General features: G+C 36.0%; 1 protein-coding gene across 4 annotated transcripts in view; it reads right to left on the reverse strand.

Annotated features, from left to right (window-relative positions):
* Window positions 1–23,510, reverse strand: part of PBG1 (20S proteasome beta subunit G1) — an 80,086-nt gene that overhangs the window by 8,729 nt on the left and 47,847 nt on the right. For all 4 annotated transcript variants that reach the window (XM_089811578.1, XM_089811577.1, XM_089811576.1 and 1 more), the window contains 3 exons: window positions 2,337–2,466; window positions 1,810–1,969; window positions 1,479–1,664 (listed from right to left, as the gene is read on the reverse strand). In XM_089811578.1, the coding sequence (XP_089667704.1) occupies window positions 1,479–1,664; window positions 1,810–1,969; window positions 2,337–2,466 (476 nt within the window). The remainder of the gene's footprint in view (window positions 1–1,478; window positions 1,665–1,809; window positions 1,970–2,336; window positions 2,467–23,510) is intronic.

The raw sequence follows: 23,510 nt of genomic DNA on the forward strand, positions 1-23,510 counted from the left end.
GTTCACCCAGGTCCATGCTGGAGCTAACCCAGGCAAATCCACAACAAACATGGGAGAACGACTTTAAAGAGTTTTTTTTAATATTTCTTTAGTGTAACCCTAAAAGGAACCTAATAAAAATTATTTCACTCATCTAATCTCTCATGTTGAGGAAGAGGGGGATGATATAGCAGCATCTGAGGCTAGTGCAACCGGTTTGGGTTCCAATGATGAGGATCTACAAGTAGTTGCAGCCGGGGATGACGCCATTGATCACTCATCTTTTGATGACCCATTTGACCCTTGAAGGGCATTTGATACTATGATCAATGATAAACTACTAAACACTTGTCATTTATCATTATGTTTCAAACTTTATTATTTGATGAATTAACCATGTTTTGCAATTTCATTTCGCAAGTTAGTAATTCAATGTATGATTTTCTTTACAATCATGAAATTAGATTAATGAGCAAGTATTTAATGTTTATCGTTGACATTTCGCATTGATCAATGATCAAGCAACATATATTCATACTGTAAAATGACTCAGTTTTGCAATTATGCATGTTTCTCTTATTTTTAAATTTTTTTGGTATAGATAATGCATCCGAACCCATGAACCTGAACTCGAACCCGAATCCATTCCCAAACCCGAATTGGCATCTTAAAAAAATAGAATATTTCTTTGTAAATCTATAAGTAAATACAAGTACAATATCAAAATAGTCTATACCCTTTCTCTCCTCTCTAAACCTGTTTTTGCAATCAAAAAATTTATGTTTTGCCTTCTTTGGGCCGTCACTATGTATGTGTCTGCAGGCAATAAGTTTCTGACTTATCACGATAAAACATCAAGTTATTGCTGATATTTTGCCAGTTTCTCTGTGATATTGAAAACTCTCTTCGATATTTTCCTGCCAGAAAGTTATGTAACTTCTTGCACCACAGATCTCGTGATAAGTGAACTTATTGCAGAGATATATCCACGATAGTTTAATCTATGCTTTTATGAACTTCTTTGGCTATTGCATATCTGATGAATGAACAATTGCAACAACATATTGTTCTAGAACATTGGTCTGAATAATAGTTACATTATGGTATTCTGTTTACATCCTGTTATTCATTCAAGAAATGTTACTAAGTAACATCCTCTGAATTATATATGATCAATTTTCACATTGAAAATGAAGCCACTGAAACTCGTTTGTATAGTTCTGATGCTCTGTAACAAAATAACTTCATATATAACTTGGATTTGCCTTGACACTTTCTCAGATTATCATGTCCATATTATTATTTAATCACTTTCTACATAGACATTTTGATCGAAGGTTATCTCTCAAATTTTATGTTATTGAAGTAATGACATATACTGTATACACAAGTAATTTAACCTGGTTTAACCCCACAATGTCATCTAGAAAGAATATTTTTCCAAACTTCGTAATGGGTAGACTTACATTATAAAATCTAAAATAAATAACAATTCTTACCTGTAACTTGTTGACAGCTGAGCGATCACGATACAGAAGCACAAGCATGCATTTCTCTAGAAGCTTGACACCCTCTTCAAAGGTCATATTTTCTTTCCATTCATCACGAAAGATCGGTCTAGCAAGATGATTCCCAAATCCAGTGGCAATATGGTTCTCCTCATAGTGGACACCTATCATATTCACCTAGATAGGTTCACAGGGAAGAGTAACAATGGAATAAACAGAACAGAAATTTTTTGATAAATAAAACAGATGAATATTCATATTTTAGACAACACAAACAGCAGTGTAACAATAGTAGGAAAAATTGCAGTGGCTAAATATTTACCGTGCCCAAGTACTTCTGACCATTCTTGACTCCACCCAAAACAATTGTGTTCCATAGAGGGTTAAATTTATTTCTCCTATTATACATCAACCTATTCAGATAATTGTGTACTTCTTTGGGACCCAAAGAGTTTCCATCATCCCACATGTTATCATAGAGTCTGCATTCAATTGCGCACATGGAATCAACAGTGAATTATGAATAACAAAATACTAGTTTGTGTCCAATTTTAGTCTTGCTACTTTCAAAAATGGTTTAGATAGAAGATTACAGAAAGCGTCATTCTTTACGACAGACTAGAAATAAACAAATGCAGGCTTCTTTTCTATCAGGGATAAAATGTTTTAAAATTCAAAGGACTATTACAACTATAAGAAATAACAAACTATGATTTGCCTCCATAGAATCACATTTATAAAATGTCATCTTTGAAGGTAGTTTTTGCCTACGAACTACTCAAAGAAATATATCAAATAACAGCAAAGACTGCTTCCTTAATTACTAAAGAGTGAACCACTAACACATACATGAGTTCATCAAGAGAATGCACTATCTCCTGGAAATCACTGATTTCTCCTCCAGCACCTAAAAGAGAATGCTTTCCTATAGGCTTCAGCCTCTGAAGACTCTTGTAACGCAGTGTAGATCCATATGATCCTGCCAATAAACACAAGCAAAAGCTTACAGTAATCAATACTTCATTGACATTTAAATTCAACAGGTGATACGTTTGGAAATATAATGTGAATTTAGATAAATAAATCTGCGTAGAAGAAATAGTTGAAGTCCATTTATTTGGCATATATGTTATACTGTAATAACATGGGGGCATAGAGTGAAGAAATCTACTAGCTTGTGGATAGCACTGGAAAAGAATTAGATCCTTTTTTACTTAAGCAGGTTTTTTAATTTCCATTATATCCTACTAACTGAAACTGTTTTGATAGCATGATGGGAGATGTATAATTAAATTTAAATGTCCCATTCATTCTTATAAGATATGGGTTCATGCGAACTCATGAAATATGTGTCAATGAGTTTGAATCATAACTACAAAGTTGAATCCAGATAGCAACATCACAATTTTACTTGCTGGGGAAAATATCTCCTATTTATCGATTGATGAGCCCAAGGGACTTTCTAATGAATGGTTCATAAGGCACCACGGTTGCTGAAGGTTTTGCAAATGGGGATGCAAGCCAAGTGGGTTTAATGATGAAGGAAACTCTGTAGCTAAGCTCACTCGAGTTGGAGTAGTACTAGGATGGGTAAACTCCCAGGAAGTCCCAGTGCTTCACCTCTGTGAGCATCGGCTAGATGGGTTCATGTGACTCTTGTAATGAAGTGTAGATCCATATGATCCTGCCAATAAACACAAGCAAAAGCTTACGGTAATCAATACACAATTAACATTTAAATTCAACAGGTGATAGGTTTGGAAATATAATGTGAATTTAGATGAATAAATCTGCGTAGAAGAAATAGTTGAAGTCCATTTATTTGGCATTTATGTTATCATACTGTAATAACATGGGAGCATACAGTGAAGCAATCCACTAGCTAGTGGATAGCACTAGAAAAAATTTAGATCCTTTTTTACTTAAGCAGGTTTTTTAATTTCCATTATATCCTACTAATTGAAACTGTTTCGATAGCATGATGGGAGATGTATAATTAAATTTAAATGTCCCGTTCATTCTTATAAGATATGGGTTCATGCGAACCACTATTCATGAAATATGTGTCAATAAGTTTGAATCAAAATAAATACACAGTTGAATCCAGATAGCAATATCACAATTTTACTTGCTGGGGAAACTATCTCCTACTTATCGATTGATGAGCTCAAGGGGCTTTCTAATGAATGGTTCATAAGACACAACACTTGCTGAAGGTTTTGCAAATGGGGTTGCAAGCAAAGTGGATTTAATGATGGAGGAAACTCTGTAGCTAAGCTCACTCAAGTTGTAGTACTAGGATGGGTAACCTCCCGGGAAGTCCCAGTGCTTCACCTCTGTGAGCATCGGCTAGATGGGTTCATGTGACCCACTACTCATGAAATATGGGTCAATGAGTTTGACTCAAAAAAAAAGCTATACAGTTGAACCCTGATAGCAATATCACAATTTGACTTGTGGAAAATATCTTTTACTTATCCAGATTAGTACAAGTAAACCAAAATAACTTGTTTGCATTTCCAAGTCAATTGCATGCTGAGAACAGATCCAAAAAACATGCAACACATTAACTTAAGTACTTGATTGTGCTATATGTTGGTTAACAGATTAATCCTTCAAAGAAAGTGCAGAAAATAACTCAGAATGCCCAGGAAGGACTAATAAGCATCAACAGTTTGAGAGATCATCTTGGGATTGATGATCTTCCTCTAAATTTTAGAGGTACAGTTCTCTCATATGATCTAACTTGAATTTTCAAGGAATGTTTTAACCAGAAAGCAAAAAAGGAAAACTAACACCCGCTCATTACTATGATATGGATGCAGTTGTGATTTTATAATTAGATGGGAAAAGAACTAAATGACATAAGAATCATTCACTCCAAAACCCACAAACAACTCAAAGGTTCCAAAACCACATGATCAAAACCAATTATAATGGAGTGATCGTAGACAATTGCAAATTCTCACAGGAAACATACAACTGCAAAGAGAATGAACAAACACAAAAAATTAAATTTCCTCTTATTTTATTACCAAATGAGTTTCAGAGCCCCTCTATACAACAAACTATGCTCAGAAGGAAAAACTAACCCCGCTTATTTCCCCCTTTTACAGAACTGAAAACTGAATCCTCTCTCCAAACCAATTCTCACTCTTGCATCAAAGTGCAATGGGGGTTCAGAAAAAGTCCTTTACAATGTCTTCTGATTAGCTATTTAGATTTTCCCAAACTGACTTTTAAGTTTCCTAACAGCTAACAGCCTCTTGAAAATTTACAAAAATAAACCTTCCATTTTCACACAGAAGGTTTTTTGGTTGCTTGTAACTGCCTTATCTTTCTTCCAAATATCTGTATAGCCATCTAATTGCCATTCGATATCTTCATTGAATATTTCATCTCATTTGCTTACAAGATTTTTTCCGTCTCATTTCTGTTTTAGCAAATTGCTGCAAGGAAGACTGGGATAAAGGTCTTGTGAGAATGCCTTGTGCTCTTTCTATAATCCTCTAAAAAGCTTAAGAAGTCTTCATCTATTCATCAGCACCGATGTCTTCTTCATTCTATATAATAACAACACTCTTCAAAGCCTGTAATTGGTTTTCACACCCTGATGTCATACTTGACTAAAGAGTTTCAAGGCCTCCTCCACATTAGCCTTCTGAGTATATGCAGCAAAGAAACATTACTCCTATACACATTTAATGAAGAAGACATGCAGATGTTTGGCTTCGACATATTTTCACTATACTAAATTCATCGTCAGTGTTCTTTTATCACCTAGAGGTTTCCATTTGGGTGTACCAATAGCAACCAGCTTTTCTCACAGACCAAATAAGGAAAGAACATAAAACACCTCCATAGCCAGCATCTTTCTAGACCTCCCTGCAACAGTCATTAAACCTAGCTTATGACAAATACCCCATTTGAATATTTCTCAATAATGGCTTTCCGGAAAATCAATTCCACTTTCTCCTCCAAATCACCAACACCTTCATTAATGCTTAAAGCTGTTATGTATCATCTATGGCCATGGTTACAGACAATACAGTGGGTATTACAATTAGAATTTCTGGATCAATAACATTAACTTATAGGTTAGTTCCATCTCTGTGAGTTCTTGCAGAAAAGAGAAAATGTTACAAAACATGAGTCGGGCTTTAAAATCGGTTTTAGAACTAAGTTGAGTTTCCGATAATTCTTTGCATTTCTTTTCTTATATCGAGCCCCAACGCCTCGTCTAAATCATGCAGCTCATAAGAGTGAAGCAAGTGCATCAAAAATATGATCAAGTTCTGAACTTGCTTTTGTGGGCTGAAATAACTTCAAAACCTGTCCATGAATGATGCCATCCTTTACTTTGACTTTCAACTAAAAAAGTCACAGTTTAAGTTTTGGATGAAGCATCCGGCTACAAAGCATCTGCCAAGACACGTATGAAAACATCAAAGCTTGTCATGAGCGCAAAAGAAGGTGTTGAGAGAAAAGAGAGGTACGGGGACTTCTTATGGGTCCTGAACCAAGCATTGGAACTAACAACGAGCGCTCATCCATATGCAAGCTCCGGCATCACTTGGAATATCGAGTTTTAATCATGGTTGTAGGACCATTATCAGGCTCCGTCAATCATTTTGAAACTTGTCCGATGTATCGAGCTTTTTAATAATTTTGATAACTTTTTTGGATTATATTGAAGTTTTCAAAAATCATGTAAAGTCCTGACGTCTTCTTTCTTTCTCTATTAATCTCGGAAGGCTCGTTACAATTTTATGTTCAATCTCCCTTTGTTTTACATGCCCAAACACTATATAGGATCGGCTTCCTTCCTATCAATTTCTAATGTCTTTTCAACAAAACATTTTCTGTCATTGCCAAGATCGGTGCATGCAGCAAAACAATTTGAATGCATGTTTAGGATTTTTCATTACACTTTCAAGTTTGTCACCATGCCCAACTATCCTTATTTGGTGCTTCGCTATTGGCAAGTCGAAAAAAATCCCAAACTCCCAAATTCTGCTTATTACCAAGTTCAGCTATTTAGACCCCGGTCTTGGTTGTAGTATAGGTTCTTCCTAGGCGTTTGGGTTCTCTATGGATCCTCCTACAATGAACCCATAGTGAACCCAAGCACCCAAGAAGTGTTGTCAATTATAGCAGCAGGACTATCCTTAGTCGCTTTGCTATTGGCAAGTCGAGAAAAATCTCGAACTCCCAAATTTTACTTATTTCTGAGTTCGGCTATTTAGACCTACGTCTTGGTTCTAGTACGGGTTCTTCTTAGGTGTTTGGGTTCTCTATGGGTCTTCCTATGATGAACCTATAGTGAACCCGAGCACACAAGAAGTGTTGTCGTTTGTAGCAGCAGGAGTATCCTTAGCCAACTACAAATCAAATATGCATTTGCCTTGTGGCTAAGCAAATTTATATATACCGATTTATTTAAAGGGCCAACTTGGTGAAAATCTGCCACCCTTAGTGGAAGGCCACATTGCTCCAAAAGAAGATACAACTTCAAGGTTCATCTAGCTTCAAGGAGAGAAGCTATTTTGAAATAAATTTGCCATTTTATCAATTATATATTAGACATTTATTGTTGGGTTTTTCACCTTCAAGTCGGAAGGTTTTGTGTAAGCAGACTTACATCTGCATTGTCATAATATGATCATAAAAACTGCACAATGCCAGGTTTGATGGGTAATGGATGATAAAGAAAGAAAGATGTATCTTCAGGATGCTCTGAATAAAACTGATAGGGAGCCCACCCATCTCCAATTTGGTCCATGCAGAACTCTATGAATCAAAGATCTCCATAAGCAATCGGTATATGTGTCCATTGGTGTTACCGTTTGGCATAAAACTAATATCCAAACCTGATATTAACATATCATCCGTGCAATAACTAAAACTATGACCTTATCAAGCACAATGGGTGATTGAGAGACTTTGTGAAACAATCATGCTTTTCCACCTCATGGACTTTGTTATTGAATCCAAGCATTCTAGTTTTGCATAGAGGGTCACCAATCAGCAGAGGAAGTAGAGATGAATCGTATATGAAGGAACAATATCAGTAATTATCACTCATCACCATTAACATATATTGTAGGATGATGGGGCCAAGAGTGCAATTGTTAACACAACAAGCGCATCGTCGTTGCAAGTAACATAATTTACACTGAGTGTCAAGATCACAAAATCCAAGTATGGAGACGGTTGGAATCACAATAGCAACATAAAGTTGCCATAAGCTGGTTGCAAGCATGTCGGCCATAAAGAATTCTCTGTTGACTTTCTTGGTGCCGAGAAATCATGTGAATGTAAGGAGGAACAAGAAAATGTTTTGGTTCGAACATGTGGATATCATATTGGTGTTGGTCATGGATCACAAAGGCTTTCTCTATTGGATGTCATAGGACAGGAGCATCAAATTTTAGCTCTCCTCTAAGAGATTGGGTAGCATGGGAGAGATTAGTGGATATCACAATGACACAGGTCATATTGCATGTCTTGGGGTCACACGAGCCCCTTTATCACTTCAAATCTATGGACTCTAGTTGTATGCCATGTGGTTATCCTTGAACGCTTTCACACCATCATGTGCTTGGGTGCCACCTATTATCTCTGATTAACTCAGGTGCTATAACTTATACTAATAGATTGACTTAGTGTCTAATCGTGCTATCATGAGAGTTCAGAGGCTGATCCACTTCAAGTTCTAACAATGGGCAATTGTGAGAAGTGTCTTGCGTCCGCTAGCATGTTAAGATTATCAAGTGAAGGCTTCAATAATGCGGTCTACATGGCAGCCTAATGCAGTCTACATGGCAGCCTATTGTGCTATTGTAGGAAGCAAATATTAGGGCCCAACCATGGTTGTAATGTTGCGCAATGATCATGTGTCCACCCTTCTTTGAGGATTGCTTTTTGCATGGATCCCAAATTGATGATATCTAGATTTGACCAAATTGATGATATCTAGATTTGACTTCTTTGTGACATGTCCATTTTGGTCAATGTATTTTGGATCACTCAATGGGTCCAAATTGGAAAAAAAATTGGTACTGATAATTGTTCCATGGAAAGTGATTTATGGGGAGGAGCCCACCCATAGCGCTTGGATCACTCGGCACAAGCGATTTGCTTAGTACCTGCTACAAAATCTATTTGGACACAAAAATGCTTTGTGTTTGCTCTTTGTCCAGGTTGATTTAGATGGGAACACTACTCCCAACACTCGATTGGTTGCCTAATCCCTTTGTGAAAAGTGACATGGTAATTTTTACAGAAAATTGACTAAGTCAAGGTTTTGGCCTTGAGCCATTGTGAGAAATGTTCATTATCTATATCTTTGCTTTGCGAATATAGATCGATAAACAACTTTGGATGTTGAATATCCAACAATTGAAACTTGGAATGTGAATTGATAGGACTGTAACTTAATGAGCAAGATGTACAAAATGTAAGATTGAACGAATTGGATCTAATTATGTTCATAATTACCAAACAAGGATTTGAACGGTTGCAAAGTATATTGTAGTGCATACTCTGTGATTATATGATAAGATTATTGCGCAAAGTAATTGGTAAAACATCTGATGCATTAACAATTGATCGAAGAGATCATTATAAAGAATTTTACAAATATACAAAACAGAAAGTTTCTAAAAAGAAACTTAAGAAGATCATAAAGACAATCTTATCTAGAAATAATTACATATAATACATAATTGACCATTAAGGTGATAAAATAATAATATCCTAATACCCTACCTTAATGGTCAATCTGTCCAAAACACCAAGTTGTCCCCTAAATTGAACAAACTTATTCAGATCAAGAAGCTTGGTGAGAATGTTTGAAGTTTGATCTATTGTTAGAACATACTGCAGTTGAACATTATCGTCTTCTACCAACTGGCAAATGTAATGATAGTGAATGTCCACGTGTTTGGTTCGTTCATGAAGGACCGAGTTCTTAGCAAGTTTGAGCACTCCCTGATTATCAAAGGGTAAAGGAGTCGATCCTACTTATGATGAATGCATATCCACAAGCATCCAATGAAGCCAAGCTGCCTTAACAGCTCCTCGATACTCTGCTTCAATGGAGGAGAGTGAAACTGCGTGTTGTTGCTTACTGGTCCAAGTGACTACACCAAACACCAAACTAAACACATATCCAAAAGTTGATGTCTTATCATCAACCGAACCTACTCAATCTGAATCTATGAACTTACTGTATCTAGAATCATGACTCCTAGTAAATATTATTCAATCATGACTCCTAGTAAATATTATTCTTTTCATTTAAAAAACATTCATTTCACAAATAAAAATTTCAAGCATTCATACTTATTTTGATCAAGTTTAAAGATTTTTTTTTTTTTTTTTTTTTTTTTTTGATGGAGGGTTCAGACCTGGAAGGCAGCCCAGCGAGGCACAAAGCCTGCGAGCTACCAACCAGCGAAGGCCACCATTAACTTTTAGGTACCCAATACAGGCCCACACGTGCCTGAATACTGAACACCTCTTCGGCTAAGAGCCAAGGACTAAGGAGCATCCACGCTGCCAAATTCGCCCGGGGCACGATCCCGACCTCATCCCTTATGATGTCTATGGGCCTTGCACTCAGCAAGACTTGATCCCTGGTGGGCTCTTTGTGAGCCATTCAACTTCACCAATAGACCAAGGGCCCGTTGACAAGTTTAAAGATTTCGCCAACCTAAGAATTGAAAAAGTTTAAATTCGCTATAGAAAAAGCCTTGAATCAAAGTCATAAGAGTTGAAGGAAGGTTTGCTTGTACGGGTTTAGCAAAGCCTAAAGTGCAAGGCAATTGAAGTTATTCTTGTTTGTTGGACAAAACTAATTGAGTAATCCTATTGGGGAACTGGCAAAGCTTTTGGATTTCCAATTTGTGGTTTTGGGAACCAATAGCTTGTAAGTGGTTTCGTCATCAAGAGAATAAAAATTGGCTAATAGCTTCATTCCTTTCTGCATAGGTCTTGTAAGTGGTTTCGTCATCAAGAGAATAAAAATTGGCTAATAGCTTCATTCCTTTCTCCATAGGTGTGTAAGCAAGTTTACAATACTACAAACGAAACTTGTCAAGCAAATTCCTCGCATACTTAGATTGAGAAATAAAGATGCTACCATTAGTCTGCCAAACCTCAACAACTAAACAATAATGAAGAAGCCCCAAATTTGTCATATCAAAATCCTAGCACAGATCTTGTTTGATTTTTGGAATCGAATGTGTTAAACTGCCACTATTGATCAAGTCATCCACATAGACAACAAGAAAGAGATTATAATCACCAAAGCATTTGATATATAGATTATTGTCAGAAAGGCAACACTGAAAACCATGAGCAACCAAGTACTAATCAATTTTGATGTACTGTGGTCAAGGAGCCTATTTGAGTCCATAGAGTGCTTTCTTGAGTCTACAAATTTGGTGCTCTTTGCCGACAACCTTGAAATCAGCTGGTTGCATCATGTAGACCTCTTTCAGCACCTCACCATTTAGGAAGGCACTCTTAACATCCATTTGATGGACTTTGCATCCAATTAAGTTGCAATGGCGAGAAGAAGACGAATTGTACTCATCTTGGCAGTAGGAGCAAAAGTCTCCTCATAGACAATGCCCTCTCGCTATGTAAAACCTCGAGCAAGTAATTTGGCCTTATATTTATCTATGGTACCATTTGCATGATACTTTTATAGACCCATTTGCAGCTAATGGGTTTCTTCCCTAGAGGAAGATCAGAGAGAATCTAGGTGTAATTCTTCGAAAGACTCTTATTCCGCATCCATGGCTTGTTCCTGCTCCGGAATCCCTTCGAGCTCTTTAAATGTTTGAGGCTCATAACTACTATGAAGGTTGGCCATGAGGGAAAAGTTAATTGTATCTGGCTGCTTGCCCTTACGCCTAGAAGATCTTCCCTTAGTGAGCTCATCAGTACGAAGATCATTGAGAGGCTTAACCCAACATTTTGGTCGAAGAGTAGATGTGCCAACATTATGAGAAATAATAGGTGGAACAAGATTTGCAACAGGGGGAAGATTGGCATCATATGAAGGAAAGTCAAGTAGTACATCATCAATTTCAGATTTTGCATCATCCCTCCCATTTGGTGGACCTAACAAAAGACTAACACCTAAATCAAAGGCCTTTAAAGGCTAAACCTAGAATTCTGCTCAGACAAGGAAGAGAGAAATGGTCATCGTTCTTCGTCAAAGAAAAACATCCCGACTTTAGATAAGACTGTTAATGTTATAGCTTTTGTCAAATAAATCATATGAGACTATTGAAGATATATATCTTAAGTGAGATAAAATATATATCTAGATATTAATATAATATATATATAAGTATATTATATATATATATATATAGTTAACATGATCAATTATTATTATATTAATCTCTCAATAATATAGAGACATGTCCCATGAAGGGACATGCCATCTCCTTACTTCATCCATGTATATGTAAGATAGATTGATGCAATTGGAAAACACATAACACAATGGTATTGCCATTACATTTGCAGAGATCCTCAAACCTAAACATGGTATCAGAGCAGGCTGCAAATGTAAGAAAATGGTTAAAGGCATGATAGATATATACAAATTTCAGACATTAAAATAGAAAGTAGCAGTTTGCAATACACGTGTTTGATCGACAGGGTAGATGCAGACAATAACTACCGATGACCATCTACCGAATCAGTAATAGCGAAGCCTTTGGGAACTTCAATTAGATTGTGAATCAATTGTATCTCCGTGCATATCGATAGCATTGCACACTAATATCCATCAGATATGATAATACGAACTTAGCGTTTAGAGTGATAACATTAGCATTCTTATTTGCAGCAATCAACTTAGATCGGCGACATTGTACAGTGTCGAACATCTTTGTGTGAAGTGACATCAACATTGGTGCCAAACTAGCATCAACTTTTGCATTCATTGCAATCACACTCCCTACAATCCTTAATCGAAGATCACTTTGATTTAGATACGCTCACCATACCATACTCTGCAACCATTATTGAACATTTTAATTGTAGTAATTTCAGTCATCTTCACCATCCCGACAACTAGGAGCTAGCAGTCATCGACAACGATTTACTATGACATACAGAAAGTAAAATGTGCCTAGGATAATAATTGGACAGTAAAAGACTTCCTTGAAGTATGAGATCGTCGGCGTGGCCCAAACACCTTACATGGGAGATATAAATGTGGACCGCACTTATAATTTTAAAGGAAGTCCCAACAAGAATCTTTAAGCTTTTTCTTTTGACCAAACTATTTCTCAACTAGTTCGCCACCATATCGACATTTTGAGTTGGAGAACTATATCAATGATTTCCATTTAAGGCAAACAATAATTTTAGGAGATTTAAATTCATGATCTAGAAAACCCAAATTAATTCGCTTGTAGACTTTATAATATCAGAATGAAGGCACTAATATAAGAAGGTAAGACCTCGGGAACCAACACAGTAAGAAAGGTACAAAGTTATTTATTTCTATGTTCTATGTATAGTTCAAATGCACTATTAGTTAACTTAAAACTTGATGTGTTATATATATATATATATATATATATATATATATATATATATATATATATATATATATATATATATATATATATATATAGATAGATAGATAGATAGATAGATAGATAGATAGATAGATAGATAGATGTATTTATAAATGTATAATTGCATTTGAATTATTTACATTCATTCAAAAACATATTTAAGAATTTGATATAATATTTGTCAAACAAGAAAGAGATCTATCATTCTCTCAAGTAAAACTTTTCAAGTATTGTATTTATAATATAGTAAATCTCTCTTTTTTGTAATTCAATATGCACTATAAAGCTATTTGCCTTGATCTTTCCTCCGAGTATGTTATCGTAGGAAAATGGAGATTGATATTAGTTTAGATTCAGAGGGAGTCTAAAAATCCATACGAGTGACTGCATAATTTTGATGGGCCTACCCCTTGTGTACATCATGAGGGAGTGACGACTTCCAAATGATTATGACTTGTATTTGTAGTAGTTATTAAAAGGTGACGATCTCTAAATTACTTAATCTATTGTAACAGACATCTTACGATGGCTGAAACAGATCATAATAGATTACATCTTGCATGGTGGATTAAGTTCCTTAAACAGGCCAAGGCCATTTATTATGATGGTCATCTTATCATGTCTACGAAGATCATGATAGATGATATCTTGCATGGTGGATTAAGTTCCTTAAACAGACCATGGCCTTCTATTGTGATGGACATCTTGTGATGTCTAAGCACATCACAACATAAGATTACTTGCATGGTGGATTAAGTTCCTTAAACAAACCATGGCTATTCATATGGTAAGCATCATTGAGAATGCGTGTGTACATACCTTGTGAATATTTTAAGTATCTGGTAAATATCATTTGATATTTTGGAGGCCAATACTAATGATATTAAATGTGATATCAAAATGTTGGATATCTTCTAATGAAATATACTCTTATATTCTTATATTACATTGTGGTAATATATGGTCATGTGTTTATCCTACCTAACTAAGAGGGAGTGTTAATGTTTATAGCTTTTGTTGGATAAATCCTGTAAGACTATTGAATATATATAAATATATATATATATATATATATATATATATATATATATATATATATATATATATATATATATATATATATATATATATATATATATATATATATATATATATATATATATATATAATAATAGTATATTATAATATATATAATATATATAGTCAACATAATCAATTATTATTATACTAATTGCTCAATAATGAATAGACATGTCCCATTAAGGGGAATGTTTTTCTCCTTACCTCATTTTCCATATATATATATAAGATAGATTGATGTAATTGGAAAACACATCCCACAATGGCATTGTCATTACATTTGCAAAGATCCTCAAACCTGAACAAGACGACCAATGTCTACATTAATCAATTGGTAACCATATGGTTGTCACTATAACTTACAAACATGAACTTTTGACTCTTGGAATCCAACTTGGCGCACTGGGCATCTGGAATCAAAACATATGCTAAAGAGCCAAAAGAGCCAAAAACTTTCGGATGGTTGATCCTAGGTTTGCGACCAGTCAAGGCTTCCTCAAGGGTCTTCCCTTTAACAACATATTGGGAGACCTATTAAGGAGATAGACCGCAATAAACATTGCTTCTACCCAATATTTCTTGGGAGCATTTCTATGTTCCATCATAGACATGGTCATTTTTGTAATGGTACAATTAAGATGCTTTACAATGCCATTTTGTTGAAAGGTGTAAGGTGTGGTTACCTAACATTCTATGCCATGTGTATCACAAAAAGTGAAGAAAGCAGTAGAACAAACACCCCCCCTCCCCCCACCATTATCAGGCCTAAAAGATTTAATAGAATAAGTAGTCTCTTTCTCTATTAAGGCCTTACATTTCTGAAAAACAATAAACGCCTATGATTTCTATTTAAGAAAGTGCACCCACATTTTTCTAATGAAAGAAGTAAAAATTACCTCCACCCAGTAACAGAAGGAGTAATTATTGGACCACATACATCAACATAGACCAATTGTAGTACCTCAAAGGGTTGCCATGAGTCACCATCCTTGAACGACGTCTTGTGTTTCTTTCCAGCCTAACAAGCTCTACAAACTTGCTGATTTTGAGTTTGGATTTCATTTAGGCCAACTACTGAATCATTTCGAACAAGTTGAGCACAATAATGAATGTTCAGGTGACCATATCGTTGATGCCAAAGACTACTAATAGAAGTTGATTTTGTTGCAAGAGCATGCTCAAAAGTATCAACAGTATCCACAAGTCTGTATAGACCATGATCCTCAATACCAACAGCAACAGTAGTGCATGTCACACAATAAAAAATCGAGCACTTGTGTCAACTGAATATCACATCAAGCTAAAGAGAATGTTGCATGATCTAACTCACTAAGAGTAGATTAAGTTCCATGCGAGGAACGTAGTATACATTGAGGAAAATGAGATTCCTCCCACTAGACTGTATGTGTACACTGCCCTTGTCAACAACAGTATAGTCTAAACCTCCTCCAGATATAACTAAATCAGTAAAGGGAGAAAAAATTGTAAATCAATCACACATGTGAGTGAAATGTCGAGAAGCGGCAAAATCTATATACCAAGTAGAAGATTTCACATGGTCTGCAAGTCTTTTAGCCATGAAGGCATAAAAGGCAAACTCTTTCTGCTTTGTGCGCACAACAACATTGGCTTTAGGCGACGACCCTCCCTGCCTCCATTGTTCAAAAGCCAACTGATTGCCACAGTGCTTGAGAAAATGGCCATACTTGTAGCAATAATTATACTGCACCTTGTTCTTTAAAGCATCTTGTGACTGGTTTGAGCCCTTCTGTTGAGATTTGCCTTTATCCTTGTAAAAAGATTTGGCTGAAAAGGCATTCTTTGAGGAGGACAGGGTGGCACTGCTAGAAACTGTTGTTTCCACCGATCCTGTTATAGAAGTTTGGTGCATACCTTTGAAATTTTCAAATCAACTTTAGTAGAGATAATGTTGAGAGTCTCTATAAAGTGGTCATAAGATTTTGGTAGACTCTTCAAGGTGATGACTACCATATTATCTTCCTCCATTTTCTGACCAATAGCTTCATCAAACTTGTCTATATCTACCTATACAATGGTACAAGTTTTTATGGCCAAAAACAATCATCTCAAGTCAACAATATTTGAAGATTGTCAAAATATGTTGCTTCCAAGTGTTATAACTCTTGTCGTCAAAAAACTAATTACCCTCCAACATTAAGTAGGTCAGCGTCGCCATCTTTGCACATTTCCCAATGCAAAAAATGAGAAATAAAGAATAGGTGATAGTACAAATTCAAAAGCACAAATCCCAATGCAGATATAGAGGCAAATGCAAGTACAAACTTCAAAAAAATGATGAAGTTCAGCAAGCACATATTTGAAGAAAATAATTTGACAGACCCCAAAAAAAATCGAAGACAATCTAGAAATCCTTGGGAAACCCCCCAAATGAATTTTAAGTGGAAATTCAAATCCATTGGCACAAAAATTGAGGCACCCAAAAAAATAGAGACCGACCCAGTTAAGCTCTCAAAAAACCCATGGAAATTTCAATTATCAAATTTCAAAGTCGGCAAAACAACGAAGAGGTTCGAATAGAACCCTAGCTAAATGGAAAAAAGAAGCAAATTTCTAAGAAAAAATGACAGATTTGTTGACTGAGGTCAAATAGGAGATTAATGTCCTCATGCACAAAGAGCAAACCCCTAGTTGGTGTTGTGAGAAGAGAAGAAACAAAGAGACGCAGTTAAAAAGGCAGGATTTGCAAAGGAAAAACAAAAAGGGCTAGTCATTTTTGAAATGTAGCAGTTTGTAGACAAATCCAACCTAAGTCATGACCCAAATAGGCTGAGAGATTTCGCAAAATGCATGAAAAATTTGTTGTTGTGGGTTACAAAGAATAAAATACCCAAGAAAAAAATGCATTGCAAACAAAGATGGGAAAAAACCCCCAAAACGGCATTGCAGGAATGGTTTTTTTCCTGCAAAAGTGACCAAAAAAAACCTTTGAAAAGGAGCTGCGAACTGATCAGAACTGTGCACCGGATTTGCAAATTAAAATGGCCACAAAAAAACCCTAGTCAGGTTAGGAGAAGAGAACAAGATCCCAAGAAAAAATTCAAACAAAATTTAATGAGCAAAAAATTTCAGAATGAAACAATAAAAAGTTTCAAAAAAAGATTATGCTCCGATACCATATTACGCAGAGTAATTGGTAAAAATATTTGTTGTATTAACAAACAATCAAGGAGATCATTATAAAGAGTTTTACAAATATACGAAGTAGAAAGTTTCTAATAAGAAACTTAAGAAGATTGTAAAGATGATCTTATCAACAAATAATTCCATATAATACATAATTGACCATTAAAGTGATAAAATAATATTTTTCTAATATAGATGTGCCAAAGATGTTGGTGATGTTTGAATGTTCAGTCTGCAATTGTATTCTCAAGTGCCAATGTGAATCAGATCCCCAATGGAATGATAACAGAGTATCTCTGGTATATAGTAGCTCCGAAGGGATTGAAGAGCACACAATTATATTGGGGGGCGGGGGGTGAATCAGTATAATAACAAATTTTGTCAATTAATACTTTAATCACCACTATAGAATCAATTACTGCAATAAACAATTATGCACACAAACACAATATTTACATGTAAACCCAATGCTGGAGAAAACCAGGACATCATAATTGTTTATATATAAACTTATTCTTTTACAATGTTTCTTAGGCACCAACCCCTAAGTTTAGGAGTATTGACTCACTAGAAGCACCATCTCCCACACTTTGCAGGCACCAACCTATTGGAAGCACCAACTCTCAATGCTGTCTTTGTGAGCACCAACACACTGCACACAACTGTTGCTGACTTCAACTGATGACAGATGCTTCCCAATCTGATCACTTCTTTATTCTTTTCTTTATTCTTATGCTTTATGTCTGCATATACATTCCTACTTGGTACACATCTGCATATTCTTCTATAACTGTATACATCATAAATTCTCTTTTACATCTTTGCATACTCCTCTGCTCTATATATCTGTGTTAATCCTTTTATCATTTACTCTCACTGCTTTTCTACTCTTTCACATCTGCCTTGGATATAACTTTTAAATCAGAAACATTACTTCCCATATGAATGTAGAATGCTTGTACATATACACCTTTTCTAAAGTTAAATCTATCTTTTTATCACTCAATCGAATCTTCCTTTTTATATCTTCATACACTTAAGTTATCTTACTGCTGAACTCCTCTTATTCACCACTCTTCATACAAATTCCACACTTCCATCTTTTAACATAAATATCTCATATTTCAATCACAAAATGAAGAGTCATCTAATAAGTCATGCCTTTTAGCCAAAGCTTATTTTAGACTTAATTGGGAGAGAGCAATCACCATCATTGATTATTGAAAAGCCTCTAATATCATTATCATTCAAGGAATTTTTTTATTACCATTAATCTCCATCGTTGATTTCTTTATTAAACACTACCAAAATTAATATTCAATCACTTACTCATATTTTGTTTTTATCAGGCCTCCCCAATTTATGGAGCTTTGTCTTCATCAAGCTCCTTAATAAAGACATGGCTGACGTGGTCAGTATTATGATTTATTTGATCAAACTCTTGACAGCACTGTATACCCTCTTTGTTTCTGTATTTTCCGTTAGTCATCTGTAGACATAGAAACTATGGCATTGAGATGCTGGCTGGAGACTCGAATCTTCTTAAACTCGTATCTCCTTAGCATTGAATGCTTTCTCAAACTTTAGTTCACATGGTGACTATATGTTCCAATTATATAATAGCTGTTTTATAGGCATCATTATAATAATTTGAGGACTTCTATATAAACTACACCATACTCCCTTATATATATACTCCATCATTTATATTTTAATTCAAGTTAATGTACATATGTTTTGGTCAATCTTCTGTGATGCTTCTAATCTAAATGCTTGTTAGACTTCTTGTCATTACTGCTTGTGTGCATCTCCTTGTCATATCTGATGGTTTGTATAGTATTTCTCCAATATAGTTATTGATTACTTCAATGCAGATCACAGAACTTGGTAAGTAAACTTTTGACATCAATGATAACTTTTAGACTGTGCCTTTGACATCAATGGCAATACTTCCATCAGGGATATTGCAATGCATCTTCCCATGCTGGAGAGTGGTTTGAATTTGTGATTGAAGGAAGAAATGAATTGCTGATTGGAATAGACGCTAAATTTCAATTCTGTGACCTCTGAATGCCTATCAATACAACCTCTGTGTATACCAATCTGGAAGTGCAAAATGCAAAGGAGCAGGATAAATATGTGTTCTTCGATCTATTATGTGCATTACATGATGGGTCATGTATGATGATCTGATGATGATGTGTTTGCAAAGGATGTTCACCGTCAAGGAACAGATGTTGTGCTAGAAATGGTGAGAATGGATTCCCAGTTCCAATTGCTATCACAATACAATCACAATTCTCAATTGATTCTCCAGTTAATGCAAGATATCATCAGGGCTAAGTCGAGGGCACTGATGCAGAAAGCAGGTAATGCATATAATAAGTTTAGAGTTAAAAGAAACTGCTGGCCCAAGGTACATGGTGTGGCCATGAGCCCCGTCGAACATCCTTGTGGTGGAGGAAACCACCAACATATAGGTCATGATGCTCCACAATGGAAAAAGGTTGGCCTTATTGCTGCAAGGAGAACTAGTTGTTTGTGTGGACAGGTTGCAACAGCAGCTACAAAAAAAGATGAGGCTTAGCATGCAGGTCTGGGGTATTTAATTTATGCAGGCTGAAGATTAGCATTGTTGACTTGGTAAGCCACACATTCCCAGTGGTAATAACATTTTGTTTAACTTATTTGGGACTGAATTTTGACTGAATTCTCTTGCTTTCTTCACTAAATCAACACAGGTTTATTGTCAAATATTGTTTGGCATGTTCTGTTGATGAGACTGAGATTAGTCATCGTAATGGCTCCTTCATCTAGTGATCGGTCAGTATTGATCAGCAGAGATCACAGTATATTGTGCAGGGTGTTGGTAGTATCTAAGATTACAAAGCAAAGTTGAGACAAGAGGGCTCTCCCGGTGAGAGGGAGCGGCCTATGAGGGTATATTGTTCTAATCTCAGGATTGTCATAATCCTGTCTGGTCTAGTGCTCGAGCTTATGACAGTAGGTCCAAGGTGGTCTTGGATCTAGCACTTTCAGCTGTATGTGGATCATGCCAAATGATAAGTCTCTTAAACCAAGATATCTTCCATGATGGGGACACTGAGTAGGGTATGCTTCCATGACAAAGGGAGTACCTACAGGGTCTACTTCAATTGACTTTCGAGGATCTTGGTTATATTGGTTTAGAGGGAGTAGATCATGTCAAGATGGTTTCTCCAGTGATCACGAACCTGTAGCAGTCGGCTAATTATGATTAATGGGATCGAGTTCCATGTGTGACTATGCTGGAAGGCCATTCTACTAACACCTAGGTCATTATATTCCTAGATTGATGGAAACTTGGTGAGCTTGGGAATCACCAAGAGTAATGCAGACTCCAACCTTGCATTTCATGAGAAGTCAAAACATGTGGAGATCAAATATAACTATATTAGAGATATGGTGCAAAGGAATGCTATTCAGTTGAGGTAGCATTGATGGTCAAATGGCTGATATTCTCACCAAACCACATGCCAAAGTAAAGTTCATGCCTTTTATCAAGACAAGGTTGGAATTGTGGAGAATGAAGCTCTTGTTAGAAGGGAGTCTCAGCATCAATGTTTTCTACAGATGTACTATAATGCATTCTTCTCAATGAGGGAGAAGTTTGAGGGGCAAACCCTTGTTAATGCATTATTCTCTGTGAGGATGAATTTTAAGGTGCAAGCCCTTGTTAGTGCATTCTTCTTTGTGAGGGAGAAGTTTGGGGTGCAAGCCCTTGTTAATGCATTCTTCTCTATAAGGTAGAAGTTTGAAGTGCAAGCTCGTGTTAACGCATTCTTCTCTGTGAGAAAGAAGCTTGAGGTGAAAGCTCTTGTTCCACCAGGTGGTAGTAGCCATGGTGGATCCACCCTCTAGGAGTAGCCATGGTGTATGTCATGTAAGAAACTCCATGACATAGCACTTGTGTTTATTCACCCTTTAGGGGTAGCCACAATGACTGTCATGATGAGATGATGACATCACATTGTGTGATTTCGTGATGAGCACATGTGTTCATTTGCATTTCCATTCATGGGAGTAGCCATGGTTAATATCACTACATAAGTCAAATATCGAGAAGGATTCCTCCCTAGCAAATAGGGAGTGTTGTCAATTATAGTAGTGGGAGTATCCTTAGCCAACAACAAATCAAATATGCATTTAGCCTTACAACTATGCATACGTATATATGCCGATTTATTTAAAGGTTCAACTTGGTGAATGTCTGCCACCCTTGGATAAAGGTCACATTACTCCAAAATAAGAGATGCCTTATGGAGCCAACTCCTCAGGCATAGTCACATTTGCATGGGTATGAAGGAAGATCAATTGTCTTCCCTTTGGTTCATGATGATACATTGGGCAGATAGAGAAATCTCACAGAAGTTTGAACCATCTCTACAGATCATAGATCATCTACAGCAGTTCACGGATTGTCTAAGGGAGTTATTTTCTTATAGCAGATCAGTTGTATCATCTGTGGTGGATTGTTTCCAATCACCTAGCTTCAAGAAGTGAAGCAATTTTGTATACAACTTGCCATTTTATCAATTACATAAAACATTTATTGTTGGCTTTGTCACCTTCAAGTTGGAAGGCTTTCCAAGGTATATGTCGTGTTTGTGTATGTAGTCTTATATCTGCATTGTTATAATCTGATCATAAAAACATGAGCAGCCTGAACATCTTAACAACAACCATCTTCACTAGCTTAGCTCACAACATATGATAACAAGTCTCCCTCAAATCAGCTTTTAGGATTGTGCATGCCCAGAATTTTCTATAGGTACACATCCTGAAGAGAAATTTGATAAAGGGAAGTCTCAAAGGGCATTGGAAGCTCTTCAATTGGTTAACTGTGATCTAGCAAATGAATTTTCAATTTTGTCCTTCAATATGGCTCACTATGTACTCACTATGATTCATGACTACTCCAAATTCACTTCGGCCTACTTTCTTCTTTAGAGGAATGAAGTCCTTGACAAGTTTCAAGAAATCAAGGCTCGTGTTGAGAAGCAATTGGGAAAGTATGTCAAGGTTCACCACACAATACAATAGTACTGAATATGTGAACAAACATCTTATGCAATTTTGTACCCTTGAGGAGATTGATCATTGGCATTCAATTGCATACACAACGCAGCAAAATGGTGCTGTCGAAAGGAAAAATAGGACCTTGAAGGAAATGTCTAGTTAATTCATGCTTCTTCTCTTGATCCGACATTTTCAATTGAAAGGTATTGAAAGGTATGACTCCTTTTGAGGCTGAGAGTGGTAGGAAACCAGTTGTGAGGCATTTTCAAGTTTTTGGCTCTCCAATTTAGGCAAACATTCCTCCAGAGAAATGCAGGTTTTGGAACCTTAGTGTAGACCTTGTATATTTGTGGATATCCAAATGGTGTCAAGGAGTGGACTCTTGGATCCAAAGAAATGGGATCTTTTTATTGAGTGTTCGTTTGACAAAACCTATCCTAGCTTGGTATCAAATGTTAGTGTACTTTTTTATTTTTCCTATTTTGCTAGGTTTTTCCTACACTTTTTAATAATCTCGCTTAGGTTAATAAAGCATGTCTTGTTAGGTGAATGGTTGTGAGGTGTCACCTTCCTACATGTGAGCATCCATTAGCTATCTTGGGAAGATACTTTGCTATCTTTAGTCCGATAGATGGTTGCTCCTCATTGGTTGGTGTTGCCACCTCCTCCCTCTTCCTAGCCTATATAAGCATGCTACCTGTCTTGTATTTGCATCTCTTGTTTTTGCATCCTCTTAATGCTATTTTGCTTCCAGCATTTGCATTACTCTCTTGGAGACTAACTCTATGATGCTATTTTGATTTTGTATCATTTGCATTCATAGTTTAGATATTTACTCTTTGCACTAGTTTTCTGGGTTATTAATCTTTTCAGATTCTAACATGGTATCAGAGCTTTTCTATGTGCAAGAGTAGATTTTAGTTTCCTTATTTGAGAGATTCGGGGGGGGCAAATAAACTTTATTGTACTTTTTTTTGAAAAACGAAGTATGCTCTTCTCTTGCATCTTTGGATAATCTTGAGAATCAGAAAATTTTTGACAAAAACAGTTTTTCTCTGGGGTTTCAATCTCAAATCTGACAACCAACTTGCATATTTGGAGTTTTCAA

This window comes from Cupressus sempervirens, chromosome 11 (genome assembly GCF_028749045.1).
Source record: "Cupressus sempervirens isolate cs-2001-9-10 chromosome 11, ASM2874904v1, whole genome shotgun sequence".
Taxonomy (NCBI): domain Eukaryota; kingdom Viridiplantae; phylum Streptophyta; class Pinopsida; order Cupressales; family Cupressaceae; genus Cupressus; species Cupressus sempervirens.